We start from the raw sequence: 21,371 nt of genomic DNA, 5'->3' as shown, positions 1-21,371 counted from the left end.
TCGCCGGCTCTCGCGAGCGGGTCGTAGTAGCGTCACTTCCGACACGTCCGGAAGTGTTTTAATAGCGGTTCGGCGGCTGCTGTCGAAAAGGCGCCATGGTGGAGGTGAGCTCTCGGCCCCGGGCGCATCCCAGCGGCTGGTCTCCTGCCAGTCCTCGGGGCGGGGCTCGGGCCGGTGTTCCTGCGTCGGGGCGCGGGGAGGGTTTGAGGGACCGTACACAGGGCTGAAGCTCGAGCCTGAGCCTTGGCTTCCTGCAGCTTCCGCCCGGCCGCGGTCCTGGGGGCGGGTACGATGCATTGACTCTGAAGTGTTCGGACATTTGTTTCCGTGCTGTAAATAAATTGTAAAGGCCCACGTCCCTGGCCAGTAAAGCAGCAGGGAGTTGGGCTGCAGGCCCCATCCAGAGGTCACCACACCCAGAGGACTGGGCCAGGTGGCCTTGTCGCATGTCCTGTTGACACCACGCCCATAACCAGCGCTTCCCATATAGGGCTTTTGGCAAATGCACTAGCATAGAAGTTGGGGTTTTGGTTGTAACTGTGTTGCTCTAAGGACATAGGCAGGCAAGGTTTTTTGAGTGCATGTGATATCTCTTGTTATATATTATATACTCTTATTGTATATATTTATCTTAGTTTGTCCAATAAAATATGTCACATCTAAAGAACTTGCTGAGCAGAGGAGGGCCCCTATGACGGTGCTGGGCAAGGGGCATTCCCCTCCCTGGCAGGAGGTAAACTTGGCATCTGGTCAGTGTCCCAGGAGACACGTAAATTTGGATATCAGATGTGGTCTTCAGCCATGACAAGGGAAGATATTAGGAAGCTTAGATATTTGGAAAAAACTTTTTCACTAGGAGGGTAGTAAAGCACTGGAGCAGGTTACCCAGAGAGGTGGTGGAATCTCCATCCTTCAGGATTTTAAAAGACCTGGCTAGACAAAGCCTTGAGTGGGGTGATCTCATTGGGGATGGTCCTGCTCTGAGCAGGAGGTTGGATGTAGAGGTGTACCAATATATTGGTTGCATATCAGATCAGCACTAACAAAAGGAAAATTAACATTATCAGTAATTGGCCTTTTTTTTTGGCCAGTGTAGCCGATAATGTCACGGATAAATGCCATATGCATGCACGCAGACACAGCATGCACATGGCCAGGAGTGCAGTCTGGTAGCTTGGAGAGTAGCATCTGGCTGGTATGTCTGTGGGGAGGAAGGGTAATGGGATGTGGTGTGGGGGGGACCAGATTAAGGTCCCCACAGTGGGGGAAGGAGTGGGGCAAGGGCAGAGGGCACTGCCCAGCCAGGGCAGTAAATGTGGGCAGCTCTTTCTGGGACTGCTGCATGCACCTTCAGATTTGTGCGTGGGGCTAGGGCAGGCTGCCTGCTGCGGGGTCAGGAGCTGTCCTCTTCCTGGCAGGGGGCCGGGGCTGCACTCAGGGCAGGAGGGGGTGAAGTGGATAGCGGTCCTGGGAGGGGTGGCTATGGGGTGGGCTACAGCCACCCCAAAAATTCCCTGTAGCCACTCCTCCCAGTGCTGCTGCTGCCCACCCTGCCCAGCTGCATTCCTTTAAATCAGCTATTGAATTGGTATCGGCTGATATGTCTGGTTAATAATCGGCCATTGGAATTGGCCAAGAAAATCTTTATCAGTGCACTCCTAGTTGGACTGAATGACCTACTGAGGTCCTTTCCAACCCTAATTTTCTCTGATTCTGTGACTTTGGTATTGTTAATTTTGTTAGTTCTTGAATGGTGCTTTTGCACTTTAAGAAAAAGCAAAGCTATTATACTGTTAAACCAAGGCCTGCAGGTTTTGGAATCCACAAGAACATGCTGTTTCCTGCTAAGAGGCTTGCACACAGGTGCCATCATGTGTGTGGTGGTTCTTAAATGATCTTTCTTTGCCACTTGTTTGCTCTGTGGTTGCAATCAAATGAGTAAGCCTGCACCATTGATGCGCCTGAACCATTTGTTTTATTGTCTGTGTATAAACATGGAACCAGTAAGTGTGAAGGACAAGATTTTATCTTCAGTTTTTTACCTCAGTGATTGGAATGGGAAATACAGTTGGTCAGAGTTTTGGCTTGCTCTTCTTGATCATGAGAATATCCCAAGGAAAGGAGCGTTGTTGTAAATGAGGGGGCAATGAAACAATTTATCAGGCCAAATCTGTAGCTTCCAGCTTCTAAGGATGGCAGTGTACTCTTTTACAAATTCAGTAGTGTCTGTTTTGGGGGGTTTTTTTTAATTACTAAGGAGACAAATTACTACCTTAGTTAATTTATATTGCTGTTTTTGATTCTCCTTTAAATTTTTGTTATGGCTTCTTGTAGGACGTACAGAAACATTCTGTGCACACTCTTGTGTTCAGATCCTTGAAGAGGACCCATGATATGTTTGTGGCTGATAATGCAAAACCTATATCGTTGGATGAAGAAAGGTAAGTATAGCTGTCACTAGTCTGTCGCTGTGTCTTAAAATGTTAGTGTATACAAGTAGTTGCTTTGTTTTATCCAAGTCAGAATGTGTATGTTCAAGCAGAACTACCATCTAGTGGTGGTGAAGGAAAGCAGTAGAACTGACATGATTCAAAATGATTTCCAAAGCATTTTAAAATTTGCAGTTGTTCAGAAGATCAAGTATTAATAAATGTTGTTCTCTCAACCAGTCACAAGGTAAAGATGTCAGTTAAGCTTCACACAGAGTATGGTTCTGTGTTGCATATGCCTATGCTGAAGGAAAATTTGAGAGAGAAGGGTTCCCAGGGTGTGGTGGATCCTTATGGACATAAACAGTATTCTGCAAATCAAGGTTAGTTTGCCTTTGCTTGTATATTTGAATATTGTCTTATGATATGAAATTAAATCTTAGAATTGCTATGATAACTTTACAAGATAATTCTATGATAATTCTAGTGTAGAAAGAGTTTTAGAAGAAAAACTATCTATTTCTATTGCCCTGTGTGTAACAAGCTTCTCTTTTTAGAATGCAAGTGATTCAGAACAAGGGAGGTATTTGTCAATATAGACTGTAAGTTTTGGTACTGCATAAAAAGGAAGTGCCATAACATGTTTTTCACAATGGTAGCAAGGAGAGTAAACAGCCTACTTTGGTGTAGTACAAATGTTATTGATAGTTTAACATGCAGAGTGTTTGCTAAAAGTGTTGTGAAACAATTTCAAACTCTCTTTAAGTGTGTAGGTAAAAATAGAGTGATAGTTGGATAACTTTGTGTTATGATGTCTTTTCCCTTTCAAGTAAGGCCCCTTTAAGGCCACAACATAATTCTTGGGGTATTTAAATTTCCTATTTGATACTGTCCAATATGTCTCAAGAATGCCTAATATTTTCATATTCTAGTTGAGATTTTCTTTTAAAAGATGTTCCTTGAAAATCTTCTGGGAGTGATGAGTGGTGAGAGACTGGTATCAATTTCTTGAGAAATGGAAAACAGCTCATGCTTCCCTTTTTAATTCATACTGTCACATGCTAATCAAGTTGTTTGAATCAGATCATTAGTTTTTAATCTGTAAAATACATGTATGTGTTGTATGTGTAAGGATCATGAACTTGCTGAGTAATGAAATACTTTCCTCCAACCAACTTTTATAATAAATCCTTGGTTATATGAAAATTTACTCCTCTAGTCTACCATAAGGTAACTAAATATTCATAAAGGCAGGTCTTTTGGTAGTGAGCAGTGGCGTCACTGGTTCATAGATGGAGTTTTTCTGATCAATTCTAGAAAACACCGAGAACAAATGAATAGGAACAGTACTCAAATACTGTAATGCTAATATGGTGTTACAGCTTTGGCATGACTGCGCTTTCTTCAAATGCTGTCTTACATTGATTTTTTTGTAATATGTCACTTAATTATTGCTCTATATAAATGTAAAATAATAAAACATCTGTTACTTTCTAGGACAAGAAGTTGAATATATGATAACAGGGACGCATCCATATCCGCCTGGGCCTGGTAAGTAATTTTTTTTCATAAAAAGAAACACTCTTCAGATACAAATTAAAAACAAGGAAGCTAAAACCAACAAAAAGGAAAGAAGTCAGACTTAATGCCAGTAATACAGACAACTTCCTTGATAATTTTAGTTTAATCTGTGAATTGTTAATAAAGATGCTTTGTGTGCTAATGAAGCATTTCTCAGGAGGATTTAAAGAAAAAAGTTTTTAAAAAGTGAAGGGGCAGTCATTCTAACTTAAAGTTACCCAAAGTAGAATAGAGAAGGCTTCACCTACCTTGACTTGAACAGGGGTTTTGATTGATTCAAAGCTGCAGGTTCTAAACCCTTTGTGTTTTTATTTTTCAGATCAAATATTTTAGAAAATAGGGACTTTCTAGTATTTCTAGTAGAACTTCAAGTGATCGATTTCATCGTTAGACTATATAGTCTAAGGGTGGCTCTATACATTATTTCATTTGTGGCAGAGCCTTCCTTCTGTGATGAAAATGTAAAAGGAATAGCAACTTGCATGCTGCTGCTGGCCAGCTCAGGGAGCACTCTCTGTTCAACAGCATCACTGAAGATATTAAGGAGTCATCCCCTAGGATCCCAGGATGTCTAGGAGGCTCAGGCTCTGCTACAGCCCAGCAGGATGTCCCTGCCCCTTGGGGGAAGTTTGGGTGGAGGGACCTCTGCTGCCCTGGAGGCTGGGCTGGGCTGTGCTGTCCTGGGTTTGTGCAGGGAAGTGGGGGGTGATTTCTCTTACCCCTCCACCCTGTGCTTACTTCTGCTCAGGATGCTCCAGCCTGGCAGGGCTGTCCCTGCTCATCTGGTCTGTGCTTGTCTAGGGGGTGCAGAGGGTGTTATTTCTCCTGGGTGCTGTTGGGTAAGGGGAATGAACCTAGTGCTCAGAATTGTTTTGGGCAGGGTTTCCTTCTTGTTCTTTTTCAGAGAAGTTTACACTAGAGATGGAGCAATGTACCTGTGATGCCAAAGAACTGGCAGATTGCTATCACTCAATTTGCAAATGTAGAAAGGAATAAATTAAAGCTTGACAGCAACCAGCTATAAAGATGGACCTCAAAAGTGTGTACTATCTTTATATCTGGTTGGAGCTTGTAGTAGTATGATAGGTGCTTTGCATGGTGTAGCTGGTCTAAGTTAATTGCGCAGTTAACCAGTTAGGCCCCCTCTACATGTTAATATTTGCACATTTAACCAAGACAAACAAATTGTCAGTTTAGTATAGAAAAAGAAATCATTTGAACATCTAGTTACAGAAACATGTCACAAAGAGGGAATGGCAAGGATTTTGTGACCAAATTGTTCTGTTATACAAGTTTAGAAACAAAATAGTAGCCTTTTTCAGTAGATTTATCAGGCCTTTTGATGCATGTTCTCTTGTTCAAGGTGTGGCTCTGACAGCAGACACTAAGGTCCAGAGGATGCCCAGTGAATCAGCTGCTCAGTCATTAGCTGTAGCACTTCCTCCTTCTCAATCAAGGTATTTTTAAATAACTTTCTTAAAACATTTTATAAGTTGTAGAAAGTCCACGGGGAAATAAGTAGGGCTGTACACAGCTTCGGTAGCCGATTCAATTCGGAGGAGATTCAGCCTCATTTGGCTGCTCCTCCAGCTGCTCCTGCTTGCACTGCCTGTCTGTATAGTCTGTTGCTGAATAGCTTCGGATTCAGCCGAATTGAATCAAATCACTGTCTCCCCAAATTGCTGAATCCAAAGTGAATACTTTCCGCTTCACACAGGCCTAGAAATAAGTAACTTGCATCTAGCGATAAAAATAATCTTAGGCCCCAAATGTCTCAGTGTGTGCCTTTCTAAAAAAAAAAATTAAAAGGTTAGCCTCTACACTTATTAGTATGCAGCTTTAACTGGTAAATAACTTTTCATAATAAAATCATATTTTAATTGATCTGTGAGCACTAGTGAAAGTGAATCTATATGACAGATGGATTATGTTGTAACAAAAGCCATGGTTACCTGAGACAATGAAGAAGCACTAGGATCATCCATATACACATAACTGCACATGCACATGTAGAATCTTAAAAGAGAATGTTTTGGGTTTGTTTAAAGCACATCTTGTAGGGACAGCACATAAAGGTATTATTTTGGCGGGGAGGGGTATTAAAGATAGAACAATTTCCTTAAGGAATATAATTCTTTTAGTCTTAATTCTGAATTTAATGAAATTTTTGTGGAATACATAGAACAAATAGCTCATGTAATCACTGTCAAAAATACTCCTTTTCTGCAGTCTTTGAACTAATCACTGTGAGCTGTATTGCAAGCACTATCGTTCTTATTCCTCTCATTCTTCGTCTTTGTTTCCAGTGTTTCTGACTGTTTAGATCCCAGTTCCCTCAGATTCCCATACACTTAAATGTTGTTCTGTCTGGTTCATCTCTACTAAAATGCCAATATTCACAAATAGTAATCCTATTTCCATTTTTTTAATATATTATTCAACTCAAAATGGCTGGGATCAGTAAAGGATATCTTACCTAAGAATTTTTTTTAAATTTATTTTTAAGTACCTGATATCAGTTAACCAGGAGTAGGGTACCCTCCACTTTGAAATTACAGTACTCTGCAGTATTTCGCTGACTTCTTCATATCTGAGATTTGCTACAATTTAGAAAAATGTGTTTGTAAAAGCAGTTAAAAAAACAAAATTGGCAGGATAACTTGAAATGTACCAGATTCCTATTGATTATATCAGTTTAATTTCATTACTGACATAGAAGAAGAAAATGTATTATTTGGTGTTCAGTCTGTTCTGTGATATCTAGAGCTGAGAAAACTTGACACACTCATTCTTAAAGATAGCAATAAAAATCATAGAAGGTGGAGTTTGGCTTAATGCTGATTTACAGTGCTACAATTCATCTCTTGGTATTAGAATTTTGAGTTGAGTAGGACTATGACATTCTTCTCTAGGGTCTTTGCATGACTGCTCATTTTCCACTCTGTATGGTTGTATGGAGCCATCTCATCCAGCCCATGGGGTTCCTCACAGGTCTGGAAATTTGGCAGCAGGGGAATAGTGGCCATTTATACAGTGACTGCTGCCAAATTCCTGAACCCTTAGCCCTGTGTGCACCCCTTTCCCCTGTGGGGTTGATCCAGGCCCCCATGTCAGCCCCCTCCCCGCCACAACCCCTTTCCTGCAGGGCAGAGTTGGGGCCCTGCCATGCCCCTTTTTCCTCTTCTCATCCCCATCTTTAACAATCCACGTTGTAATCTTCACAGTTTGTCTTGGATGATATATAGGTGTATGAAAGGGCCCAAGCTGGGCAGAATCCTTCTGCATGTGGAAGTTGCTTCATGATTAAAAATTACGTAATGATCTGAGTGTTTTACTGATTTTAGTTATCTTTTGAATAAGGTATATTCATTTAAAACATGTCCTATTCATTATTCACTATCCCTCACCCTGCCCCTGCCCTTCAATCTAGGATAGATGCAAATCGTACTGCCGCTGGTGTGGGTGATATTTACAGGCATGCTGGAATTCCTGAGCGTTCACAGCCTCCTAGTATGTCCATGGTGAGTTTGTGATCATTTGTATCATTTCTAATATTGATATACTTACTGCTTATGAACTTGACCTCTTATTCTGCACTGTGTCCCATAGAGTCATTTGGATAGTGCTATTTACAATATGAGGCCTCAAAGAAGGGCATGACTCCCCTACACTTTACAAGGAGTAACTTCTAGGCTGCGTGGAAGGTGTTTTGTCAAAATTATGTGATTGTTATTTCCTTTACAATTATAGGCCATCATGGAAGCGGGGAGCAAAAATTCTGCATTGATTGCAAAGAAGGCTCCAACAATGCCCAAACCTCAGTGGCATCCACCATGGAAACTGTACAGAGTAAGTTGAAAATTTACACACACAGTAATGCAGTCTGAGAGTTCTAAAGACTTTATCTTCAAACTTTGGTTCTCCCCCAGGAAAAGGGGAATTAAAGGGACCTCAGTCTAATGCGTATTTAACATTTTTACATCTGCTGATTATAAATATTCCTGAGAGAGACAGAGATAAGAATGAGAAAAATTTTCCTTTTTTTTTTTTTTTTTTTTTAATGTATATATGTATATATATGCACTTTGGACTGCCATTTAGGTACAGTTTTTTGTTTTTGTGTCTTGTTTGTGAGGGTATAATAATGGTTTGGGAAACTTCTAAAAATAAGAACATGATTTAAAAAAACACAGGCATTGGTAATGGCATTCATGGATGGGCATAAGACCTTAAATTACGTAGATTACTTTTACTTACTTGAAATATAGTTTAAGTGTCATTGCTGTTTTTAACCATGTTAATGGATCACAATGAAATACGCCTCTAATGTAATTTTTCAGCACAATTAACACTAGAGCCTTTTCCAATAAATCTCTGGTTTTGCTGTAACATGAAAATAGAAAATGCTGTCTGAACACTTAAGATGCAATAAATTATCCCTGCACTTTAAATTGGTTGATCTGTGTGCATTTCATCTCAATCTAATTGGTACATTTATCATTATTTTTTGCCTTTTAATTTGATTATCTCAGGTTATACCAATTAGTTCCTCCGTTATTGCATATGCTTGTTAGATACCTTGGTCATGACCTCGTTATGATTAGGTATACAAGAGGAAAAATGCATTGAAGTAAATGGTAGAAATTAAATGAGTTGAAGGCAGTGAAATAAATATTTTTTTAGATGTACCTTATTTACCAATACTCTTTATCTAATTTGTAACTTGAGTAACTTTCAACTTTGCTCAGACATGGTCTGTTACTGAAGAAAGACCACACTTCATTGGTTGAGAAGGAAAAAATCTCTTGTGGTTAAAAGAAATGTGTATCTGGTCTTTTTAGTGTAGTTCATGTACTGTATAGTGCTGTGTATGAACAGTTTTAGAGTTTATAAATATCTGTTGAAGATGCACAAAACTTAAAATTAATGTAAAGACAACTTGTCTGAAAAACAGTCTAATCCAAAGGAATGTATAAGTGTATGAAATAAGACTATAGTTCTGGAGCAATTTATTTATACAGATTTTAAAAGAAATTTTATTTGAGAAAAATTGAGACATAATAAGCACATGGAAAGTGCACCTACTTGATTTAGAGCAGTTTTATAGGTTGTGGGGAAGAGAAAACGTGTGTGGGACTAAAGCCAAGGTGCTAGATTCAATACATTGGTTCTTCCTGACAATAAGATGTCTGGTAGAAGGCACAGTAGCACAGTCTACCTGTAGCTCTTGTTGGGGGACCAGGAACTGTCAGCTGCAACCAAAAAAACAGGACAGGCTAACTCACCTGATATATTCTATCCATGTCTACTTCAGAGCCTCCATAAGGTTCAGTTTGTTTTGGTACTCTGGCCCTTATTCTTCTCTACATCTCAGTGAAACTCAGATGTATTAAAGAGAAAGCCATAGACAAATAATTTTGGCTCCTTCATTCTTGGTTTCCCAACTCTGACAGGTATTAGAGCTACAAAAGAGCCACTCTGATCCAGTGGTGCCACTGTCGTGCCCACACTTTTTCTTTCCTGTCAAGAAGACTGGCCCTTGGAACTGCCTTGGTTCGAAGGCAGCAGAATCACTTCTACCCAGCTTCCCATCGATAGAGTTTTCCTTTGCAGATAGTGTTTTCCACTGGTTATAAGGCCTTAGCAGATAAGCTTTGTCCATTATATGGTGTGTGGTTGGGTGACTATGCAGAGTATATGTATGTGTGCAATTTCTGGATTAGAAAAAAAATTTACCTTTACCAAAAGTATGCACTTATGCAAATGAAAGCTAACAACCAACACCCCTTAATTATACAGCACTATCACTGCTGTGATATTGACATCCCCAACATTGACTGCTGCCCTCATTTTCAAAGCTTCGAATAGTTAGTTATGGAAGTGGTATTAGAAGAATTGTATGGTTAAGGAATATCATTTACAATGATGTAAATCCCTGAAACTAACTAGTTCTTCTCATTTTCAAAGCTACCAGTAGTCACAACTGGAGCTACTTCTAGAAGCCTTGAAAATGAAGGGAGAAAGTTGTTATTCAAGTAACTAACTGCTGTTATTTTTTCAGGGCTAATAATAGCCCTTTGACAGCTGCTTCCCTTGCATTGTTTCTGTGCATTTAAAGGGAGGACAGTTGGTTGCAGAGCAGACAGTTACACTTGGTATGTAGGTAAGTTACAAGATGGATAATAGATCTAAAAGATCTGTGTATTTAATTAATGTATATACTTAACTGATGTGCATATAACTGGAATTTATTACAAAATAAGCAGTAACGTACAAATTAGGTATTTATCTAATATGCATATAAGTGGAGTAAACTATATATTAATTGCTAGCAGGTGGTGTTATAATAACTATATTTCAGTGAACATATTAATGGGGAAACATCCTCCAGAGCTGTAGATACTAAAATGCAAATAAAGGTATTTGCTTTTTTGTGTGTGTGTTCGTGAAGCCTGTAATTGTACTGTTTTGTTTGTTTTTTTTTTAAACTGAGTTTTGGTGCTAGTGAAGTGTACATTATTGACTTACCTTAAAATAGTTGTTTCTGCTATTTATAGAACAGGTATAGTCTGTGCCTGGGTAGGACAGATTTATGCCTATTCCTTGGCATTTTGCCTTGTCCAGAGCTGAAGGAACTGAACTGAAAGATGCAGTGGTTGCTGATTGATACTAATAATAATGGATTTTTTTATTATTGAGATACAGCTGTTTTATTGAGAACTTTTTGGAAATTGAAATTTGCTTTGCAAATGTGACTAAACAACCAATAGGTTGGGTGCATATTTCTATAATTGTTATTGTAGGAGCACTGGTAGTTTATGCAGTACTGTACAGGAAGATGCCAGGGATGAACTGAAGAAAGCCCTTACCTTGAGAAATCTAATTTACAGTTACTAGTGACCTGTTAAGGATTTGAACCAATGACTTCACCTTGAGGGGTTCCATTGCAAATGACCAAAGCCATCCAGTTTCTAAATTTTAAAGTATTTTGCATTTTAATTTAGTAGTATTGTTTTTACGTCAGAGAGGACCAAAACTATGTTTTTTTAATCTAATTTTAAATGTGGTTTTCATTTTAAAGCATTTCTTGGACTAATTGCACTCATCAGAAGTACGTTCATTTTTTGAGTTAGAATGCTTTTTGTTGTTTTTTCTAAAGGTTATCAGTGGTCACTTGGGTTGGGTGAGATGCATTGCAGTGGAACCAGGAAATCAATGGTTTGTTACTGGCTCTGCTGACAGAACTATCAAGGTAAGATGGTCTAGGAATAGATTGACAAATCCTGGTCAATTCAGTTTTCTCTTTTAATTGTCCTGTTTTTACATTTGAGTTACTTAAAATCTTTACATTTTTCAATGTAGATTTGGGATCTTGCTAGTGGCAAGTTAAAGCTGTCTCTGACAGGACACATTAGTACTGTCCGAGGTGTGATAGTAAGTGCAAGAAGTCCATACCTCTTCTCTTGTGGAGAAGACAAACAAGTGAAATGCTGGGATCTTGAGTATAATAAGGTAAGGTGTAGATTTATTTTTCTTATATCAAGGTGCATTTGTAGCATTGTGGGAATCAGAGAATTAAAACTTGTCCTTTAAATACCAAGTTAAAGTCTGTTTGTTCTCTAGGTCATTAGGCATTACCATGGTCACTTAAGTGCTGTCTATGGTTTGGATCTGCACCCAACAATAGATGTGTTGATGACATGCAGTCGGGATTCAACAGCACGAGTAAGTAGTACAGTGAGGTTTATTGAACATGCATGCTTTTAGATATTCACTGTTAAAAGCTAAACAAGTGGTGTGTATAAAGATTTAAAAATACAACTACACCAGTAGCCTTATTCTTGTGGTCTTCCTTCTATACTCATTACTGCTACTATTGTGTTTTATATTTGTGCTTTGCTTAAAAAGAGAAAGTGCTTGAAAACCAACACTGAAGGTGACATGCTTGGGCTCTGATAGACAAGGGGCAGCAAGCTCCACTGTTCAGAGCATACTTCCTCTGTTTTGTAAACATCATAATCAAGGAAATTTGGGCCCTTGAGCCAGTCTGCTAATTTTGAGTCCTGCAGTGGCTCATAGGGAGGAAGATCCAGATCTTTTTATAGATTTATAATTGAAGCATTCTCTTTTGCCCCAAAATACATAGAATGCTAGTAATGTTTAAGAGAGTGGTTTATTTTCCCCACACCTGGGGCTATTAAAAATATCATATAGACAAATTAGATTCTGTCAACTTCATCAGCCTTAGAGGGGCAGGGGATATAACTTCATGGTGTCTAACCTTAAAGAAAGATGGCTTGATGTCTTAGTGCAATGAATGGCAACTTTTGCTAATTTTTTTTTCTCCAGCCTGCAAAATGTTATGATGAACAGATTATGCTAGTTTTATAGCACAAATGTGGTAGTATGTGTCAGGTCTGGCATGTAATCCATACAATCAATAGTAGTTCTTAAAAGATGAACATGTTTCGTACTTTCTTGAGTTTACTGTGGTCTTACAGATCTGGGATGTGAGGACAAAAGCCAGTGTGCACACGTTAACAGGACATACAAATGCAGTAGCAACAGTGAAGTGCCAAGCTGCAGAACCACAGATTATTACAGGTATGGTTGATGTTTACCAAACCAAACGACTAAGAATCAGATAGTTTTGTATGTAGCTATTTATAACAACGTGTTTGTATCAGTGTTTATCTTTGTCATTTCTCCCCGTTCATTACCTTTGTCTCTCATTTCTTGTCTTACGTTATATTAGTTAAGATCTAGGTTCAACTTGGGATCATCTCTTGCTGATTTAAACAAGATACAATATAGTTTATTCTCAATATTTATAATGTTGCTATATGCAGTTTAAAGTGAGTGTGTTTTACTTCCAAGATAACAGTGTATTAGCAGATTGAAGATCTGGGTGAGGGATTAAAAATCTCTCTATGTAGTTTTTGTTTGCAAGAGTTTTTTTTGGATGAAAGATGTTGTTATTTGTATTAAATTTTTATATATTCTATTTAGATATCTATACAGACTGATAGCATTGCTGTTTATGCTGTATATCGTTGCTATCTTTTCTTTTTAATTACAGGAAGCCACGATACCACAATACGACTGTGGGATTTAGTGGCAGGAAAAACTCGTGTCACTTTAACAAATCACAAGAAATCTGTAAGAGCAGTTGTATTGCATCCAAGGCAGTAAGTTGTTTTGTTTTTTTTTTTTTCCCTTGGTTCTGTCTTGACTTTTAACACATGGTGGTAGCAGCAAGCCAACATTTTGATATACTTTAAAGTAGCTTTCTTTGAAGTACTATCCTGCCTAATGAATTGAAGAGTACCTGTTACTTTAGTGAGCTACAAATGTATACACAACAAGAGACAGTTGTAATTAATGCAGCCAAGTGTAACAGTCATTAACTGAGCTGGTATTAGCATTGCTGGGAGCATCAGTATACATAGGCTCCTCAAGCACTAGGATTTAATGACCATGATGGGGAAAGACCAGTGCTGCTACAACTCCCACGATTGCTGACAAGAGAACAAGTGAGTCTTTGTTTAAAGAAAGTTATGGTAGTCAGCAAAACTTGCTTACTGGAAAAAAGCCCAAGTAGAGAACAATTAATGTTGGGATACTAGAACTATCCAACATTGCATAAGTTGTTGAAAAAAACCGTGATCTTATTATGAAAAAAAATTGATCTTATAGGTAGTTCATTCTAAAAGTGCTTGCTTTTGCAGTTCTTGCACCTGCCTTTGAAACATCTAATCCTAATAGTAAACAGAGACTAACTGAGCTAACTAAACCACCAAAATGCAACTACTATAGTACCAACATAGAAATAATGGCACACAATGTTATCATATATCTGTACTTGGAGTCCTGTTAATTTTAGTTTAATTACTGCAGAACTTCAAAATCTCTATGAAATGATATGGTTCCAGCCCAGTTTGTGTTTGAACATGTTACAAAACCACCTCTCTGTCATCTTTATAAATTTATCCTTACCTTCTGTACTCTGACTATTAAATAAGGGGACTGAACTTGCCTCTCAGCCCTATAAAAACACTTTTGCTGCCTGTGTTTGTAAGTATTCTATGAGGGAGATGAATTAAATAATTTAAGGTTCGTTAACTTGTTCAGACAAATTGGAGAACTAATCAGCTACCAAAATCAAAGAGCTTGCTTGCTCTTGCACTGTCTCTCCCTAATTGCATTTGATGTTACTACATCTTTTGAAAATGCTTTCTTTGTCATTTTCTGGTAGTACCTCTCTGCATAAGTATTATCAAAATTAAAATACAAGCCAGTTTTAAATTTTGGGCAGTGCAAAAGCTAGTGCTCTTACTGAGAAGTAACTCTTTCTTCAGAACTTTTATATTCATTATATTAAATTATTGAAATTATATTATTAGCAATGTATTATTGAAATTATATTATTAGTATTGAAAAAATATTTGTATGTTAGGTAATCCATTTTGTATAAAGAAAAAGATGCAATTAAACAGTAAAATTAGATAAAACATGCATAATACAGGTGGTTTTACATACATTTGCTGTTGAAAAAATGATTTAGTGGTTAAGTAATTTGGAGGATCACATTTTACTATTGGTATGTATAATTAGGAGCTGTAATACTGATGTGCTGCACTGAAACGTGTTAAAGAGAAGCAAGTACAAAACTTTTTTTTAACTCTGGCTTACTTTACTATGCTAATCTTGTTTCAGTTATACGTTTGCATCTGGTTCTCCAGATAACATTAAACAGTGGAAATTCCCAGATGGAAACTTCATTCAAAACCTTTCTGGTCATAATGCCATTATCAACACACTGGCTGTGAATTCGGATGGAGTTTTGGTATCTGGAGGTAAAGTGAGATTTCTTTAGATTTTAATTTTTTTGTCACAGTGTCTGTTTGTTTGAGCCCAAGTCTGTGACTAAGGATGTCTCCGAGGAGCCTGGTATCCTTCTTTTCCCCTCCACTGGCTGCTGTAGAGCAGTTAGTGTCACTGTGACCCTATTGCCTCCTTAACTTAGAGCAGCCATTGCCTCCCTAATGAATGGGTTGGATTGGAAAATCCACATAATAGTGAATCCTCCTAGCTTACTTGATCGCCGTTCCTCTCAGCTTGCTGCACTGGGGTGTGTGGAGAGTGGGTACACAACATATGTCTGCAAAGGGTACGTTCATTCATGTAAAGCCCTCCAATTTGATTGTCTCCTTATATGCAATAGGAATGCACTGCTTTTTCTGCCTGGAAGCTTTCTATTTATGTTCTCTGTTATGGTGATATCTGGTATATAAATGTGTTGGGTATTATCTCCCTGTTAGTGAATACAGGTAGAATTTACTTAATTTGGCTGGGTTTAGTATATTGAAGTCTGGCTTGACTTGATGTGTGTATGTACCTACAAAGAAATTAACAATGTTGTTCCTCTAACTGCATAAATTCCTAGTGCCTGCTGTTTATATGCATGGAATCCATTGACTTTTTCTGATGGTTTTACAAATGGTATCTGTTGGCTCTGGATTTATGACCCACATACCTTGTTCTGGGCAGACCCAAACCCTCAGACTAACCACGACTTCACCATTTGATAATAGGCAAATTTTATTGATATACGGTGATGGCATAAATAATTCCATTCTATAGCTCATAGATTCATAGACATTAGGGCTAGAAGAGACCTCAGATCATTGAGTCCAGCCCCCTACCCCAGGGGCAGGAAGCCAGCAGGGATCGTAGGATCCCAGCTACCAATCTTAGAGATGTCACAGAGGGAAGGTATATCTGTCCAGTATGAGAGCTTCACCCTGAGGTTCTTTCTTGAATGTCAGATGTCAGCAGCCTGGAGGTCAAAGGCCGAAGCCCACCCTCCCCTGATGGGGTGGGTAAGACTGGTGACTTACCCTTCCCCTATGGGCTGGTGGTGTGCCCTCTGTCTATGGTGGCCTTGGGTTCCCCTCTCGGGTCCTCTCTGCTGCTCTGAAATCCCTCCTTTAGTATTCCTTCTCCCCTCTGACTCTTCATTCCTGGGCCTCATTGATTGACTTCCCTGTGGTCGTCATCTTGTCCATGTTCTGCCCTGTCAGCATATTCCTTTGTTCCAACAAACTCACCACATGCACACATCTTAATTTGGTTATTTACCAGGCCTCCTAATTTGGTCTGTTTTACCAAAACGAGAAATCTCTTGCCATTCCCTTGGACCATTGTTGTGATGCAGGGGTAGGCAATGTTTTTGGGCAGAGTACCAAAAACACCTGCAACCTCAACTTGTAAGATATTGGCATGCTAGGGCAGACAGTAGGGGTGCCATGAAGGGCCTGATCCTTGTTGCAGCGGCACAGCCCAGGCTCGCTTCCTGCTGTCTGCCCCAAGGCGCACATGCCAAGCAAAACACCTTTGCATGCCATGCTCTGACATACATGCTGAGTGTTGCCTACCCCTGTTCTAATGCATATCTACTTTTACCTACAAGGCAGTCAGCCAAAACAAACCTCTAAATACCACTTTCTAGCCATCAGTATCTATTTGTAAAATACTGACTACTGCTTAACCCAACCTTTTAGCAGGTGATTCATTGAACTTTGATTAGCTCAAATTCATAGTGGCATTTTTCCATTAATTTCACTTATTAGAATGCTGTAGTTCTGATTAAAGTAAGGATATACTAAAATCATTGCTGGTGTGCAAAAGCTATATGGTTCTACATATAAATTCAGGCACGCGCGTGTGTGTGTAGGGGCAAATGGCTGTTGGAAAGGTAGCTTATGGAGGTCTCATCTGAATTCTCATACATCCTTTTTGTAATGGAAGATGTGGTAGGGGATAGGATTTGTATTAAAGTAATGTATAATCTGAATAGAAAGACAGCTGAAGAGGTGGGGAAAGAAAATTCTTTTTTTCTTTTACAGAAAGGAGAAGTGAGCCCCAGAAAGATTCTCACTTTGATTAGGATACTATATGCGAGAGACAAGATTTGTTGGTTTGAATAATATCTTTTATTAGATGAACTATGTAACTGGGAGATGCTAAACGAGCTTTGTGCTCTATATAACCGATCTAGCAAAAGATATCACTTAAGTTCACAAATCTTAAACCTCTCATATTTCCTCACAGCTATAGCAGCTTTTGGCCCTGTGGACTGGATGAGTGGTGCAGGGCTGAATCGGGACTCTGTGCACCCAGATCGGCCCTGCAAGCTCAATCCAGCATGCAGGCTCATGCTGTCCATCTCAGAGGGCTCTTTGTAGTTCTGGAAATTTGGCAGTGGGGGAGCAGCACTTAGCTGCCATCAGTCCCCCACTGCCAAATTTTTGGATCCACAGGGAGCCCTGTGGGCCAGATGAGCATCCACATGCTGTGGGATCACACAGGAATTAAGGCAAAGCAGAGAATTTAATATAGATAGCTGAAGTCCCAGTCTACTGGTTTAACCGTAAGACTAATAGGCTTTTTGCTTTTTTCTGTAGCATCAGCATAGCCATAGGAAAGCAGATTGAAATGCTGTTGATACTCACAAGTGCAGGGTCAGGTTCTGCACTTGGTTTCCTTTAGGCAAGCATAGGAATGTAGTCCAAGAATGGAATTTGATCCATAGAATTGTGTGTGTTAATTCAGCTTGACTTCAAATTCTGGGATGAGTTCACAGAAATAGCCATAAGACAAAACACTATTCACTTGTAAACTGAACACTTTTGTTCTGGAAGTCCATTGAAAAATATCACTTTTCAGGAAAGAATTGCACTTTTATTTAATGTATAAATGTTAATTAGTGTCTTGTGCATAATATAGTGTTCAGCATTAAGCTGAAGGTTTGGAGTCAAAATGCTTTGAGTGGGAACTGCTAAATCATATTGTGTGTCAGCTTACACAGACTGTCTGCTTTTAAGTACAAATAAGAGTGGGTTTTCTTATTTTTAAATGCAGGTTAAAGCTGCATTTGACAGCATAAGGATTCATGTGCATAGTGTGGGCAAGAGCTTGAAAAATGCTGGGTCCTTTTTATATTTTGTTCTAAACAATTGGGAAGTGTAAGTCCTGGAAGGATCTTTTTAATGACATTTGTATTGGTATTCATGTAAAAATTGGGTTGTTCTCATTTTGTAGGCAGGCCCCTTAAAATAGCTGAGGATTTTGGGGAAAATTGTCCGTTTCCCCAGAGCAAAATGTTATTCTATTCAGAAATATACTTTAAAGGCCTTTTTTTCCCTTTTTTTGAAACTAGGGCTTTATGAACATAGCTTGTATAGAGATTTTCAAAAAATCTGTAGCAACTTCAAAGGAGCTAGGGCTGAACTAAAATAATTGAGATTTAAAGTCTTTACTTTAGAGGAAGCACTACCTAAAATGTCTATTTTTTTTTATCTGGCTGGCAGTTGGGGTTAAATTAAAGTTATCAAAGCTCTATTTTGACTAGTTGACACCTTTATCAAAATTGAAAGTCTGTTTTGAGAGTGGTCCCTCTGAGCATCCTTCTTAGATGTGCATCCTTCTGTCATCTGCCACTACTGTCAGTACTGTCTCCACACTTTTTAAGGTTATGCAAGGTCATTGTTTCTGTAGTGTCTCTGTTCAGAATTAAATGTAGAACTGTCATCCCATCGGTAATGCCATCAAGTAAGGAATTTGTGTTCAAGATTACAACTTGATGCGAGTACTTGTGATTCTGTGTGTCATCTTTATAGCTGGTTTAAGAGCATTTCGGAGAGAGCTGCCACCAGCTTTCTTAGACTGGAAGGGAACAAAGCAGCCAGCGGGAAATGGGACACCTCTTTGGTGGGCAGTAAACTATTCTAACAGAATGCTATGACTAACCTGTTCCAAATCAGCAAATTCCTTGTGCATTAGACAGCTGGTTGGAGAGCTGTTTTTTTATAAAAAGGGTGACAGAAATGGATCAATTGTATTTCTTTTTCAGCTGATAATGGCACTATGCATCTTTGGGACTGGAGAACTGGGTATAATTTCCAGAGAGTACATGCAGCTGTACAGCCTGGATCTTTGGACAGTGAATCAGGAATATTTGCTTGTGCATTTGACCAGTCAGAAAGCAGATTGCTTACTGCTGAAGCTGATAAAACTATAAAAGTATACAGGGAAGATGATACTGCGGTATGTTGACATGCCTTTTAATTGTACTTTTTAAAAATCTACAGTTTAACCAATTTCATTATAAATCATGAAATGAACAGAAAAGATTTCTATAGAACTCTTTTATTCTGTTAGGCTTGCAACCTATATATGAGAGGAGAATATCTTGAGTACATGTAATTCATAATATAGGGGATGTGTGTGTGTATAAACACATGCACACATTTTATATATATATATGCTATTTATTAATATTTATAAATATTAAATATATAGATATGTAGCTAGATATAGCATGGAAGCTAGCCATTATCCTATATTATATATCCTCTTTTCTATATGATATATACAGTATGTGTACACATGTATATTATATAATACAGGGTAGTGGCTAGTTTCTGCATTAGTTTTCCTGTTAACTACATTCAGGCAAACCAGTCTAGTACCACCTATTTTTGTCCAAAGCCCTGTTGTGATATAGTTTGAGAATTTTTATTACAAAAAGCATAAAGTGAGACCTGTATAATGACAAGGCTTGTTGCATCTGCTTCCTTTCTATAATCACAGTCTTTTCAAAGGTTACAATTTGAACAGTAGATCACACTGTGATTCTTGTACAACAGTTTAAAAGGCAAGAAAGTTGAAATATAGTGTAGGTAACTTATTTTCAAAACACTACACTTTATAAACGGAGCCAGATTTCCTTTATGGAATAGAACTCATCATTGCATTGCTATTTATAATGAGCAAAAATTTAAAGCATGGAATCTGATCACAATTGGTGTGAATTCTTTAAGAGTGCTTCAAAATATTGAATTATCCTTCCAGTATCTCTTGGAACAAGACAAATGTATTTATTTCCCATTTTACAGAGGGGTCGGTGAGGTAGAGAGATTAAAGAGCTTGCTTGACATCACATGGGATGTAAGTGGCTAAACCAGGAGCAGAACTTGAGTCTCATGGCTGCCAGCCTTATACTCTTTTTATTTTTCTCCAAAACTTTTTTTTCTTAATTGCTAGTGACCACCCATATTCTTGTTTCACAGCCTAAAATAATAGCAGGAACAACCATGTCTAGCCCTTCAGACAGTAGCATGGGGAAACAGTAAATTCAAATGTATATTCTAATCAGTTAATCTATACATTCTAATTGAAGCAAAAAATATTAACTTATCAAAGTATTGTTACATGTGTATAAGAAATAGCATATCCTGTGTAACAGACCTTTTAAGCAAAACTACAGTTTAATTTACAGTTAAAAATAGCTACTTCAATTTATTTTCTCATGCTGTTTTTTCAGACCGAAGAAACCCATCCTGTCAGCTGGAAACCAGAAATTATCAAGAGAAAGCGATTTTAATGAGGCAACATCTGTACAGTTACACTATAATTTTGTTTTTAGCTTTCCTGAGAGCATTCAGTCGCATCATGCTCTGTCTGGGATTGCAGAGCAGAACTCTGCTAAAGTCATTGCTTCTTCAACTTGTTTTACAATAAATCTTGTTTCTCTTAGGTTTTTGTCTTTTTTTTTTTTTTTTGGTATGATCCCAGGAAACCAGTTGCAGCTGTTAAGTGTTTAGATTTGTCAAGCATATGTAGTTCATGAAAAGGATATAGATGTGCAGGTGGTTATTTTATTACGCATTCATTGAGTGCAAGAGTTCTGAAAATACTAGGTTAAGCCAGTTTTACTGAAAGACCCCTGTTTGACTTCAAGAACTAATTGCAAGTCTATTCATAGAGGTCATTCTTCATGACTTTTCTTGGAGAATGACACTTTAAACTTTGAAGCGGTATTGTTTACCATTTATTACTATTATGTTACTCCAAGTCACTGAAAAATAAAGCTGTCAATTGAGAAGCAGGCCCATATAATATTAACTCATTTTGCATCATGAACCTAATAAGCCAGTGAGAATTGCCAGAGATTGTAGAAATCAGTGAAAATGACTTGAAAGATACATTTTTCCCCCTAGAAAAGGTTTTAAGTAAAATTTGTGGTGTTGTATATGGAAATTTTAATGTCTGTAGGGATCTTTTATGTAGTGAATATTTTACAGTTACATTAAAGAGCCACTGTCAAGATGTTCAAGATCAAATTGACATATCTTTTAATTGCATTTTGTCTTTTCAGTTATGAAAAGATAACATTGGTTATCTTACAAAGTATTTGTAAAGCTGTTTTTATTGTGGCTATAAATCCTGAGTTATGTTTTATATCCCCTGAGTTTTTCTTTGTCTACCACCACACTACCGAGTGTTTTTTTTTTTTTT

At 38.3% G+C, this 21,371-nt stretch overlaps 2 protein-coding genes across 2 annotated transcripts in view; both read left to right on the top strand.

The window, feature by feature from the left end:
- Positions 1–21,371, top strand: part of PLRG1 (pleiotropic regulator 1) — a 31,667-nt gene continuing 10,296 nt past the window's right edge. Inside the window, exons 1-15 of the mRNA XM_019534501.1 lie at positions 1–104; positions 2,335–2,441; positions 2,670–2,812; positions 3,927–3,980; positions 5,374–5,467; positions 7,441–7,531; positions 7,761–7,859; positions 11,170–11,262; positions 11,373–11,522; positions 11,634–11,735; positions 12,512–12,614; positions 13,090–13,198; positions 14,727–14,866; positions 18,925–19,118; positions 20,398–21,356. Coding sequence (XP_019390046.1) covers positions 96–104; positions 2,335–2,441; positions 2,670–2,812; positions 3,927–3,980; positions 5,374–5,467; positions 7,441–7,531; positions 7,761–7,859; positions 11,170–11,262; positions 11,373–11,522; positions 11,634–11,735; positions 12,512–12,614; positions 13,090–13,198; positions 14,727–14,866; positions 18,925–19,118; positions 20,398–20,457 — 1,548 coding nt within the window. The 5' untranslated portion in view covers positions 1–95 and the 3' untranslated portion in view covers positions 20,458–21,356. The remainder of the gene's footprint in view (positions 105–2,334; positions 2,442–2,669; positions 2,813–3,926; positions 3,981–5,373; positions 5,468–7,440; positions 7,532–7,760; positions 7,860–11,169; positions 11,263–11,372; positions 11,523–11,633; positions 11,736–12,511; positions 12,615–13,089; positions 13,199–14,726; positions 14,867–18,924; positions 19,119–20,397; positions 21,357–21,371) is intronic.
- LOC109309596 (protocadherin-16-like) overlaps positions 20,992–21,371 on the top strand; it is a 43,093-nt gene continuing 42,713 nt past the window's right edge. Inside the window, exon 1 of the mRNA XM_019534338.1 lies at positions 20,992–21,008. Within this exon, the coding sequence (XP_019389883.1) occupies positions 20,992–21,008 (17 nt within the window). The remainder of the gene's footprint in view (positions 21,009–21,371) is intronic.

Source organism: Crocodylus porosus, unplaced genomic scaffold (genome assembly GCF_001723895.1).
Source record: "Crocodylus porosus isolate Cpor-Errol unplaced genomic scaffold, CroPor_comp1, whole genome shotgun sequence".
Classification (NCBI taxonomy): domain Eukaryota; kingdom Metazoa; phylum Chordata; order Crocodylia; family Crocodylidae; genus Crocodylus; species Crocodylus porosus.
The sequence above is the reverse complement of the archived record's forward strand: the minus strand, read 5'-3'. Positions and strand labels throughout refer to the sequence as shown.